Raw genomic sequence first — 13,570 nt, 5'->3', positions numbered from 1 at the left:
CCTAGACTTTTCGGGTGGCTTCCGAGCTATATACAGGCTCTCAAAAATAAGCGCTGGTGCCCATTTGGATCCGGGGCCCTTGGAATCCGACCTAGGTTGTACTCTCGGGACTCAGACGGTAAATTTCAGCCGTCGCCAGTGCGCCCCTGCCGGAACAGTACACCGCCAGCAGAGCAGCCGAGCCTTCCTGGCAACACGTGGTTCGGAGCTGGACGAGGCCGGGCGTTCTCTGGCCGCATCTGGTGCCATGAGCCTGAGGTCTGGACAGCTGCTGGCCGCCACCGCCGCCAGCATGGCCTACTGTGACGCACCGCCGCTGGGCGCCGCCAACGAGTCGGCGTCTGACCACATGGAGGAAATGAGAGCGCTCCAATACTACACGTACGGTGTGGCTATGCCGGTGATTTGTGCTCTGGGCATCGTGGGCAATCTGCTCAATCTGCTGGTGCTGACCAGGAAGAACATGAAGAGCGTCGCCTATTGTTACATGAGAGGTAAGCCCTGATGGGGGAGAGAGAGAGAGAGAGAGAGAGAGAGAGAGAGAGAGAGAGAGGAGAGAGAGAGAGAGAGAGGAGAGAGGAGAGAGAGAGAGAGAGAGAGAGAGAGAGAGAGAGAGAGAGAGAGAGAGAGAGAGAGAGAGAGAGAGAGAGAGAGAGAGAGAGAAGAGAGAGAGAGAGAAGAGAGAGAGAGAGAGAGAGAGAGAGAGAGAGAGAGAGAGAGAGAGAGAGAGAGAGAGAGAGGGCAATGGCCGTTTTGTGCAAGGCCCACCTTGCGTGCACAGTTTTCGTTTGCGGACGTATTTTTGCATGGCGCAGCTCATAAAAGGGAAATTTCCACGCCCAGTTGTGTGTTACCACACGCCCGTGTTAAAGACTGAACGCGCCGCGGACGGATTGGGGACTGAGTTAACATTGACATCTAAAAAAGCTGATGGAGCTAGTCATTTAATTGGCAAGATAGTTGTGGATCTATGTGAACTCATTGGTGTCAAGTTTTGAGATACCTAGGTCCTGACCTTTTGATCAAATAAGGTCAACGAGTCCAGCTCAACATATGTGCATAAAATGCCCCAGACCTCACGCGACAAGCCTAAACCTAAATATATTTTTGTAAGCAAAAGGTCACCTGTGTTCGTTATAGGTCAGTGACGTTATCTGGCCATCAAAAGGCAAAAAGGGTCGCCAAAAAGCATTCAAGATTTTAATATTTGAACTGAAAACAGTTTAGAACAACTCTAGACGACATGTTACTGAAAACCAAGGTCGATCGAGGCCACTTTGGGCCAATGACCCCTCCTGGCTTTCATGTAGCCAGATTTAGTCTGTTTTTGTCCCTGTGGTCAAGGAATTCTAAAATTGAGCGCCAAAATTGATCCCGCGTAGCGACTTTTTCTAATCAATTAAGCGGTTTGGCTTTGACCTTGAATTGAGCTTCTCACATGACTTCGGGCAAATGAAATGAGTAATGATAATCATAACTTCAATAACGTTGCCTTAATAAACCATATCAAATTTGTATAAATAGGTCAAACACTCCGTTGCCGAAAGAGGTTAAGTGCTTCCCTAGGAACCATCTTCTCTCATAGCCATCGATTCATTTTGACCTCCTGTTGGTTAGCAACCTTTCAAGGTACATCTAATTTCTCATTAAAATATTTTGAATTGCCTATATCCGTCCAAAGCTTGTTGCACATGCACCACACCCTTCGGTTATTATTCTGGAGAGAGCCTTCGGGGGTTGCCAGTTGACCCGTTCCAGCCCGAGCGCGAGAAGTTTAAAATGTTTACCATCGCCAGACCGGAATAAGTCCCCCCAAAATATCTGATTTCCGAGTCATTTAGCAACCACGCAGCGAATTGTAGTGACATCTTGGCTAGCAAAATGTACAATGTTTTACACCTTGACCTTGAAATTTGTCGTCCCTACGATATCAGTGCACCGATTTATGACCTCGTTCTTAATACTCTGTGCGGTGGAAATGCGATGAATTGCCCTTCTGCGACGCATTTTTGCTCTATGTGTCCCGGATCTTTGCTTCCAGTAATCCTGAATGAAGAGAAGGGGGGGGGGGGGGCGGGGTCATGGACGACCCCAATGTCTATGACCTTCCCTACGATTATTAATGGTTTAGAGCACTGGGTAAAATTTTGAAGATAACGTCAAATATTCTATGACACACTACCTCACAAATCTAAGCAGTGAGGCGTACCAATGGTGATGTGAAAGCTGTTCAAGTTGGTAATCACGTGAGACGAGGCCTTCATAACAGCTAAAAAAATGTGTTGGCAGTACACTAATATCACCGGCGTCGATCGTAAGTGCAGAACATTGCCGTCTCGGTATCATCAATGGTAAGTGCAAGCCTATCCGAAATCAACCATGTGGGGTTATGAAATTGCCTCACGTGGTCTTGTTGTACCCCTTAGAGATAAAACGAGGGTGTAGAAACAACAAAAAAACGGCTCGATTTTGACGGGTTTGACTTGTATTGGCTTCACTCCACCTATGCGAGCGGAGCCACGAGGACGGCGAAAGCACAGTTTGATCCATGGCCACATCAGCAGTTTTAAATTTGATCCAGTTTAACATGATCTCACAGGTGAGCGTAAGAGCTGCTGTAAAATCACCAACTGCGTGTAGATCACGTGCGAAACTACGACCCTATCTTTCAACTTTTTTCCCGGGTACGTCGGATGTGGAGTCCGCGGGTGCGTGCATTGATGCAAAAGCGGAGCGCCTCAGTCTGAGCGCCTCTCCTAACAATAACGAAAAGCACACATCGCCACCAGGGAACCCACGACCACAGCCCACTCGTCCGACCTACTATCCGAGGCGGGTCACGCGCCCGTCACCGGTCAGGGTCCCACAGCCGTCTCTGGGTGACAGCGAACACCCGGCCCGGTAACGCCATTCGGTGACCCCTTAGCTGCCTGCGTCTTCCTAAAGGTTTTTAAGCGAATCGTCTGGTTTGAGGAAAGAATATTTGTATTTTGTTTTTTTCGACAGTTGCCCATTTAACATGAGAGAAGCCACCAATGACTTCACGATATACTACTTCTAAAAAGAAAACAGTGGGTCTTTTAGCGCAAACAAGGGTCTTGATTCATGAACACGCGCTCGGGGGTCAAATTGACCCCCTCCGAAGGTTTTTCCGGAATGGTTTCCGAACGGCGTGGCGTAGCCGCACCAAATTTTGCATAGCTGTAGAACATCGAATAAAAAAATAAGTTTAATATATAAGTAAAAAAATAATATAAATAATAATAAGTAAAAAAATAAGTTTGGCATAAACAATTTAGATGTACCTTGTAAGGTCGCTGACCTATGGCAGGTCCGAGTCAGGCCATGGTTTCAGCAACGGCAATTTCTGGGGAGTCGTCCAATCTAATGCAATAAGGGGGTATTTGACAAAGCCATATATCTCTCTGAGACGCTTTCTTAGGCGCCAAAAATATTGAATGAGCAAATTATGTTGACCTAAGGTCATGTATGAAGGCCAGACCAAGGTCACAACCAACACTTTTTATTACTCTAGGGCTTGCTTTATGGGATAGATTGTAGTGCTCATTTTGGATTTATTAACAACAGGAACCGCATCATACATCTTCCATTGACTTCTTAGAGGTCAGAAAAGGTTATTGACCTAAGATGACCCGGGTCGACATTTTGTTTTAGAAACATACTGTCTAGCGTTATCTTTCCCGCTTATTCAAATGCAAAACTCAGAGTAGTCTTGCATGATTTTTGTCACCATGACCTTCGAAAGGGCAAACAGGGTCAGTGACCTTAAATGGGCTTATAACCTTTTGCTAAGAAACAGCTTCCTAGGTTCTGGGGGCACTGTGGAGACCAACCTGGAATTTGACATTGTTTGCTCTTATTTGACCTGAGTTTCATGACCTAGGAAGCTCAGACTTTGACATAAGTGAGTTCACGTACAGCTCAAGACACTCTGTAAATTTAGTGTCTTTAGCTTTCTTAGCTCCCAAGATCTTAGGGGGGTAAAATTGACCCCCAACCGAGCGAAGATTATCTAGCCGGCCACCCGGGCGCGTGTTGAGCGGACTTGCGAGCTGACTGCTTTCTACATTGCAGCGTGGCAAGTAGAAAGCAGGAAGCGAGCCGTTTTGTCGGCCTTGCGATTGCTATCTCATTCATGAACATGACACATCCGTTAGAATAAGCCATTTTTGGTCCATGAGTCAATACAACGCCAATCAGAGCATTACGACCCGCCACCCTATCAACAATGGTGGGCGCAAAATGACCATTGTAGTTAACGCGCATTACAGCGCCTATAAACATCAACAGTAACAGCCTCTCAACTCCGGATAGTTTTGGCGCTCTTTCGTCTGATTAGGTCAAATCGCAACGTCTCTTATTCGATCGAAATCGCACCTAGTTCATCCGGTTTAGACTCAAGTTAAAATTGCGTCATTCGGCCCCCCTTACAGGAGGCCAAAAATGTGCGCTGTAGGAACCGAGCAGAGTGGCAACTCAACATCCAAGTGAAAGGCCGATTCTAACCCCAAGCGAAGGGACAACCCTAAGCTCAGGGGGGGGGGGGGGGGCAACTCTAAGCCCTTGTGGAAAGCTGTCTCTCCCTCATCCTTGACAAATATCCGCCCAAAGCTTGGTCAGAGAAGACGCTTCTGCCTGCGCACCGACTGTGACCCGTGGCGATCTGTTGACATTAAGTCCAGACAGCCAGGTACTCAACCATGGGTGAAGGGACCCCCAAAGTACATCTGGAGTGGCACCGCTAGCATTGGCAGAGGAGCATTCCAATGTTCTAGCAGAGGGGTGCTTCAGGTGGAAGTAAACGGCGTTCAGAGCTTATAGGTGGACGGCGACCCCTGGCTCAAGCCTCAAGTGCAGAAGCTCTTCAACCATTGATGGAGAAACGGTACTATATGCATGCAGATCCATAGCTTGGCTGGGTTATGGGCCAGACTTGGAGGACTCTTGCTCGTCAAAGATTTTAACAATCTAAAATAATTTTTTTGCTACTCCTTAAGTTCCAAATCATCCAAAAACCGGAGTGTGCTGCCAAACATAAAATAAACTAATCTGCATTGTTTTATAGCAAGAGCACCAGAGACAAAAACCCATGGCATACATGACACCAGTAAGCCAGGCTGTACAAATTGGACAACTTTAATCAACACCTCACTCAAACAATTTATTAAAAACAACTAACATTTTCCAAACTGTGGCCTGATTTTATTTAGCAGTAGCTGGGTGCGCCCTTAACATAAGTATAACTATAAACTGCACTTGAATAGCATTGTAAGCTCCTGGCACACCCAACCTTTCTTGATTTACACACAAACCATACCTCACAAACTACAACCAGTATCCATGATCGATGAAATGCATTGGATAATGTGAGCTTTTCCTTGCCCTAGCTTCACTCACTTGGCAATAAAGCTTGTCATTACTGGTGTGTCAAATGTGCAACCGTTTTCGAAACTGGGGAAATGGTGGCGTAAAGTCTGGTCTATGTATGTATATATTAAGTATATATGAAGGGTATGTATGTGCATATGTATTTACATGTGAAGAAGACGCAATTTATGACCACGACAACAGAACACGACATCTAATGCGGTTTTCCCTTGCTATTATTGTTGTCATTTCTCAACATATTTTTAAGTAATGTTTTCGTTCTGTCTTATTTGTCTATTTCTGCCACTATTTGTATCTATGAAAGCTTTGTGTGAAAAATCATCTCAACATATAGCGTCAATGAAGCAATGTAATAAGACCGAATATTGTATTCAGCAGGCTATGTGAAATGTGGACATAGTTCCTGAAAATTATTTTCACCGTCTTGGTTTATTGGTAACATTGCAAAATGTCAATGACGTCACTGAAAAGAGAAGTATTCGTGAGCAAACTATGATTGTTATTCTTGCTTTCACACAGTGTTATACAAACGGCGCGGCAGTGATTGTGGAGTGGAGCAAGGATAGTGCTTAGTGAGAAATATGAATTCTTTCAAAGCTACAGTGCTCTTTTATTTGATGTTGTTGCATCATATATCCACTTTGGGACAGCAAGCACCATGGCAGATGCTGGCTCTTGTTCTTCAATGCAAGCCATAAGATTGTGGCGATTGAGACGCGATCGAATTATGTTTTCTTACGCATGGCGCAATGACCTGAGGGGGCCTTCCATGACTTCAAACATCCAGCGTTTTTAGTCTGTCATTGGAAGGCCATCCATTGACCCATGTAATTTTAAAAGATATGGCCTGCAGGCTATTGAAGTGAGGTAGAAAGGTGAAATCTGTTGTATATTTTGAGCATAGACAAATTCAATTTTCACCCTCTATCTTCTCATTTGTAGTCGAAAATTGCCATCAAAGTGTTTAAGATCTACTATGGTGCATTAAAAATCTCATTATCCAGGCACTTTGATAGCTGCTCTCTCAGCTACATCACCAGTGTTAGCCAGACGATGTTATGTATAAGATGACATTGACATGCCATTTTATCCACACTTTAATGTATACGTCTAAGGTAAAGGCAAAATGGTGAAATGCCAAAATTGCGACCAAATAGAAAACATATTTACAATAATCTAGTACTGCTAGGTTAAGGGAAGCGTTTCACATTTGTGTGGGAGTTGAACTGAAATAGCCACCTTGAAGATCATTTGGTGCAGTTCTCAGCCCAACCTTCTTAAGACCTACGCCCCTCTAGTTTCTGAGCTACATGCCCGCGAAGATGTCCAGACTGTTTCGGGGAGACTATTTCAAGGTCACCCAGGCATCCATGACGCCATAATAGCGTCATTAAAATGCTGCCATTCCATTGGCCATGCGGAAATTGTCGAGTCATTCATATCAGGCGTTCGTGGACACGATTTCCAGATATAACGGCCGTCAAGTGGCTCTCAATCAATATTGTGGAATGCACGATGACGCAATCAAGCAATGATGCATTGAAGAGCATTTTATCGAACAGTGCAGTTGTGTTGTCTAGAGCACTCTTTTCCACTTAAAGCATGCCGATAGTTATAAGTGAGCTTAAGTCGTCATATCTGCCGCTTGCTTTGATATCATCTTCACATGAGGAACAGTCCCTTTAATGGTGGGTCAGCGTTGTAGCACAGTGGACTTCGGCGAGCTGGATCACTTGCTGAATGGGGCAGGCTGGGCTGCGGGCTGATACTTTAGAGAAAGTTGCATCTCTAATTCGGACCCATGCCTGCCTGCTTGCTGACAAGGGTGGCGGCGCAGCATGCAGGCGGTTACCGCCGACGGCGGGCGGCCCCTCTGCTCGGACCATGGACACTAGACCGTCCCGCCGCACGCTGCGGTCGTGCGGTACAGCCTACGGAGGCAGGCCAGCCAAGAGGAGGCTGCAGATGCGGCACGCGATCTCAAACCGCGTCCATTCGCGCCTGGCGCAGCACAAGCCGAGCCCTGCCTGAGCGGCCCCGAACATCCCACGTGGCAATGTAAGCCGCCTGACGCTCTGTAAGATTTATGGGTCTGACAGGTATTTCTGGGCGCCACCACAGTTTGCTGACTCATCCAACAAACTAGGGCGCTTCGCACACGTGTACTTCCCACACTTGCACACGAGACTGGGCCCAGTGACCCCTGCGGGGCTTCGGTTGTCCTCGATCCGGATGGCTCCCATCATGCGCCGTTCGCGTGATCAAACGCGCGGCCTTGCTGTGACTGGATGCAGATTGCCCGACGACCCAGGCCGGCGTCGTGTAAAGGTCATGGCGGCGTCTGGTGATCGTCTGGACGTCGGATGCTGCTCTGTGTTGGACGGGAAAAACGATCGGCTTTGTAGCTGACCTGGCCTAGTTATTGGATTGGTCATGAGTGTCTCCGGCCATAAAACACATAACTAATGATATTTCGCCAAACCATACCTGATACCAAAGCAACCATGTCGCCTCGCCCGCTGAAACTGTGGGCGAAACCCTTTGCCCTGAAACATATCCGGCAAACCAGAAAATTTTACAGGCATGGTGAAAAATCGGCGTATTTCCGCACCAGGCGTAATTAGGTGAAAAACTATGATAAGTGGAACTATTGTCAACTGCACCTTAACCTTCGCACTGAGCAGGTTTTTGCTGTTACCTAGAACTGACAGCAAAATGATAGGCTTGTATACTCAATATGTGCTTTATTACAGCTGAACAGATACAGTTAAAGGCGTGATGACGTCCTGTTCGAGTTCGATGAGCTCTGAGCGATGCTCAATTAAGTCATGTACTCACCTAAGCTATGTCCACATTTGAGGTCAAGTCAGTGCAGCATATTTTTAAGGAGATATGCCCGAGTATTTTGCAGGCATGCACTTGGGATAGAAGTTCATGCTAAGCATACCTCATTGCAGAGGCTCAGGCTGAGCACTCGGACAGACCGGTTTCAGTTCCACTGAAAACTTCAGCCAGAATATATTATGGGCCACACAAGGTCACAGCATGGACACCCTTCTTCGGCCCGGGTCTTTTTGCCAATGTCAGCTGACCCTCAAAGATGATCACGTGAGCGTGGTTATTAGGACGTGAACATACATGGTTGTCAAACATCTGTCAGTGCTAAACGCTCTGTCAGTTGAATTCCACGGACGGCGACATACACCTTATATACCATATTGTGACATTATTTGTTTTAATTGGCATATAACTCACCCACAAACTCAGGTTGAGGCTGAGGGTAGTTAACATTATCAGAATGCATGCTGAGATTAATCACTGCAGCCACTTTTACCTCAAATTGTGCCGTTGAGTTCATTTGCCTGATATAACTTAAACCAATATGGCAGACCAGGAATGGCGGAGAGTAGGTGGGGGGTGGGGGGATGGGGGTAAAGTGGCAGCAGCTCTAGCCTGGAAAATTGACGTCGAATCTACGGCGCCACGTGGAAATAATCGAGGCCACGTTCACCCCGAATTGCAGCCGTTCCTTCACAGCATGCAATGTTGCTGTGTGTGCGAAACTTATTGCATCAGTTTTAAGAACTAGTACAATGTGTTCGATATTTACACATTGGTAAATAACATAGCTAAAACGATTTGCATGTTGCACTTCAGTGACAAGCTCAGTCAGTAAACTAAAGCGAATTATTATCTTGAGAGCTTGCCACTTTCGGGCTGTGATGAGAGAATGTGAGTTAAATAACGAACATGCAGAAAAGACAACTTTTGCATCATGATGATTTGTGAAACTTTCAACAGCCTTTCAAATAGAACCTGCGTTTCCGTTGACAAAACGTTGGACATTGCGAGTAGTTTTCTCCGCCTTCAATGAGAGTCAGGAAGCGTGGTCCTCTTGTGGCCTCGAGTGGCACCCCTGGGAACAGCAACAACCACGTTGTCTTATTGGGTTGAATCCAAATAATGGAGTTTCGCTCTCGGGACCCTGTTTGCATCTGCAGGTGTCTGGCCGCCCCAGGCGCCAGATCACGGTGACACCAAAGCACGTGGATATCTGGACACTTAAAAATATCAAATACGTCTCGCGGTGATTCATCTTAATGGGCCTACATTAGACGTCTAACCGACAAAGAATGACTGATATTAACGGACGCAGCCGTCGAAGCAATATGAGTCCGTTAATAACAAACTATAATCTCGCCGAGTTCGAAGGTTGGCAAAAAGTAACATCCCTTTCCACTAAGCTTTACAAATAGCCTAGAAGGTTTAACGTTGAAAGGAGATCAAAGGCTCCGCCGCGATGGCCGCCCATGGCGGGCATTTTTCGGCGGGCCCCTTTTGTTAGCGCAAAATCCCTGCGGCAGTGGCCGGATGCAGCTGGTGCCAGAAGCTGCAGCGAGCAGCAGCCATATCTAGCACGACCCAGGCGCCGTGTGCTCGCTTTCAAACAGAGTCAACCGACCAAAAATGATTATTTCCTCAGTCTTCGTTGCAATATAAGCCACCATGAAGCTTCTGTCCCCCCCCCCCCCCGGAGGTTGTCTGTGCATGCGATGCACAGCATTCCAGTCCAATGGATGATGCTCTCATTTGTGTTCGGTCATTTGAGCCAGACTGCTTAAAATGTTCTTATCTTGAGGTAGAATTTCAAATTGAAGTCCAACGTGCCACGTTTCAAGTTTGGTTTACTTTCTGGATCACATCACACACTGTAAACGCTTATGTTAAATTTGAAGGATATTTTAAAGGTTGAAAGCATTATAGCCATCAATTTTTTTCCTATCGCGGCTTTTGGTTTGCAAGATCTTCTGTCGATTTCACATCCGTGTCTGATAATATGAAATAAAAAAAACAAGCTGTCAGCAATTTAGCTGGTCTCAAAAGCCCACTTGGTTGGAGCGACTGTCTTCACATTAACCCGGGGGGGGGGGGGGGGGGGGGGGAGAGAGGGTCGGGGAGATGGACGTTCTAAGCGTTCGCTATTTTTGTTCTTGACCGGGATTGCATGCGGCACGCTAAAGGACAGACGACATCAGGGGGTAGGAATGATCGCGTTGGGCATTAGAACACGTTAACCCTCACCCTGGGGAAGGTTAAGACCTTTACTATTAGGGGGCCTCAGAGGTCCCCTAAAATTACAATAAGTAGGCAGACTCGAGCCAAGGAAAGCGGCATTGAGAAGCCCGTGAAACCGTGTGTGATAGATGTGGCAATAATGTTAAATATGACCTCTGACAGATCAAATCAGGTCAAAGGGCTATATAACACTGGATGATCCTCGTATGTTATCTCAAGAACTAAATATGCTACGACAAATCGGAGGACATAATAAACCAGCTCTGAGAAACATTGCCCTAGGAAATCATTAGACGGGCAGATGTTGAAGTAGGAAGATAAGTAGATATCTCGCGTCAAAGACCACATTTGCGCTGTGCGGGTCACTAAGTCGGAGACAAAAATAGGGTGTTGAGAAGGCGGGAAGTATTTTCATTAGTTCTACTGCTAGAACGAGTGCAAATCAAGTCAGGCGCCCCAATGACTCCCGAATGTTGTTCAAAGGGACCATGGTCGCTCAGAGTGTTTATGGGGGCAGTCATTGTCGCCCTTAGTCACTCACTATATCAATACCGAGATAAATTGAGCATGAAATCCGTCTCTGAACCGGGAACAGCCCGGCGGGTGCCGACGGTAGGATTCTAGAAACATGCGATCAGAACTAGGTCGAGACTCGGCACAGCCGCACGACACCACTCAGATAACCATTTAGTCACCAGAATGGAACAAACACTCAATGGGAAATAATGTGAAGATGTTACCACAAAACCGATCTCTAAGCGCAGGGCTTGATATCCTGGTGAGATAGGTCTACCTACTCTCGAAGACTTGCATTTTAGCCATGGTTAATAATGGTTATTTTGGCCCGCAGAAATTCTCTTGACGGAGGCCACTGCATTGAGGAGAGATCTCCAGCATAGCTTATATACCTATAATTTTCCAGTGTTCCAGCAGTATGGTTAGACCAGTTCAGCATCACTGCTCGTGAAACTCAGAAAATGTGATCCTTTGGTGCAGCTCTTCATCAGGTCCATGAGATAGATTGGCGTATGTGGGGAGAGGTGGCCAGTGTAGGCAAGGCGGTCCCCTCCTTTAAGAGCCGCACCAGTTATATGCTACCAGGTTGACATGAATTCTAGTCTGGATGCGACCTGGTTAATGACCCCTGTTTAATGACCCATATGTCCTTTTAAATCCACATGTGAAAAGGGCGTTGACCTGATTTTGTATCGGGTTTTTAAGTACAAACAGGTGAAATAGACTCCTTTGTTTGTCATGTGTAAAGGTATTTCAAAAGTTGCGCCTGGCTACGAGACATTTTTGATCGCTCCTAGCGGAGGAAAGCGTTTCTAGCATGGCTTTCTGCAGGAGCGTAGTTATTCAACATAGGTCGGACGAAATGGGCACTAGAAATCCAAGTCAGCCTGCGTCCAGGCTGCAGTGTTACTTTTCATGATAGGTCGCTGAACACGCGGATCTTAACCACGAGTTCCGACTCCGCTACGAGCTGTCAGAACCTAGGCTGCCGAACGACAAAATTAAAGCATGTTGTATATTTACGATTTTGCTTAATGGGCAGTTTCCTATCACGCAGTTGAGAATAAAAAGAATGGGTGACATGTTCGGAAGCTCCCACACTTCTACTTAACGAATTTGTATCGTTGTATCATCTTTAAAAGGCGTTGATGCAGTAGAAACGGCCAATGATTACGCTTGAGCTGATGACATTATGCATGCATAAAAACATTCCAGTTTATTCTCTCGAAAACATCCCTCCTACTTCACTCGCTGAGGCAAGACGCATGCTATAAAGGTAACAAAATCATGTTATGTTTAACACGGGGCTTCACGACTATTCGCTTACAGCAATCGATCAGAAAATTTGAAGTGCATGCGTTATACATTTTTACGTCTGAATCGCGTTGGGGTAAGTTATACAGAGGTCAGTACTCAAAGCACACGCCTGTCCCCTCGTCCTCCATGTGTTTAATTTTAAGGGCTCATCTATTATGTTGTGCCACACAATGTAGGGGTTTGCACACCCGCTTGCGACATATTGCAGCCTTTCATTGAATAACTAATCACCATAGATATTCCGGAGCTGCATAAAGACTGCATTAATAGCCTCATGAATTGGCAATCAGCTAAACTGTTGCCTCTCGCTGTAGGCAGAGGTCAAACGACTGTTGTCTGTGCTTAAACTGGCGAGCACTGGTCAGGTCTGGATTTTTTTTTAAATAGCTCGGATACCACGTGACTCAGCCCTCCGACTCAGACCTTGAACTAATAAGTTAGTGACGCATTTGAGCATAAGCTCACAAGTCCATGTAATCCGTGCTAAGACACCACACGGATGTCGGTGTAAATGACGTGTCAAATAACACACAGGCGTGATAAATGAATTATGCTACGAAATATCATATCAAACCACCGTACACACAGTTACTCTCTTAGAGGAGCATCGAGCTCATCTTGCGGTGACACTGGTGGCGCTGGCGGGCAGTTTCGAGCTACGGCTGCGTTTAGGCCGTGTGACGTGATCGCCAGCTGCGCGCGTCACCAGAACCGAGTCGCAGTCGTGCCCACGGGCTCCCGAAGTACCGCAATCACCGGGCCGTGAAGCGCACGGGAGATCGATGCCCTCCACGCGCTCGTGACGTCTGGCATCTTGATAGACAGCGCTGACATTCCATACGCGCGTGCCGCACGTCGCCGCCGCCGCCGGGAGCAGGGCGTGCCGCGCGCCTCCGCCGCCGGAGCAGGGCGTGCCGCACGCCGCCGCCGCCGGGAGCAGGTCGTGCCGGACGCCGCCGTCGCCGGGAGCATGGCGTGCCGCACGCACGCCGCCGCCGCCGCCGGGAGCAGGGCGTGCCGCACGCACGCCGCCGCCGCCGCCGAGCAGGGGCGTGCCGCACGCACGCCGCCGTCCGGGAGCAGGGCGTGCCGCACGCACGCCGCCGCCGCCGCCGCGCCGCCGCCGGAGCAGGTCGCGCCACCGCCGCCGCCGCCGGGAGCAGGTCGCGCCGCGCGCCGCCGCCGCCGGGAGCAGGGTGTGCCGCACGCCGCCGCCGCCGGGAGCAGGTCGTGCCACGCGGCGCCGCCGTCG

General features: G+C 47.7%; 1 protein-coding gene across 1 annotated transcript in view; it reads left to right on the top strand.

The window, feature by feature from the left end:
- Positions 1-247: 247 nt before the first annotated feature.
- Positions 248-13,570, top strand: part of LOC119102832 (putative G-protein coupled receptor B0563.6) — a 28,657-nt gene continuing 15,334 nt past the window's right edge. Inside the window, exon 1 of the mRNA XM_037226284.1 lies at positions 248-494. Within this exon, the coding sequence (XP_037082179.1) occupies positions 248-494 (247 nt within the window). The remainder of the gene's footprint in view (positions 495-13,570) is intronic.

This window comes from Pollicipes pollicipes, unplaced genomic scaffold (assembly GCF_011947565.3).
Source record: "Pollicipes pollicipes isolate AB1234 unplaced genomic scaffold, Ppol_2.1 Scaffold_5724;HRSCAF=6776_pilon_pilon_pilon, whole genome shotgun sequence".
NCBI classification, from domain to species: Eukaryota; Metazoa; Arthropoda; class Thecostraca; order Pollicipedomorpha; family Pollicipedidae; genus Pollicipes; species Pollicipes pollicipes.
The sequence above is the reverse complement of the archived record's forward strand: the minus strand, read 5'-3'. Positions and strand labels throughout refer to the sequence as shown.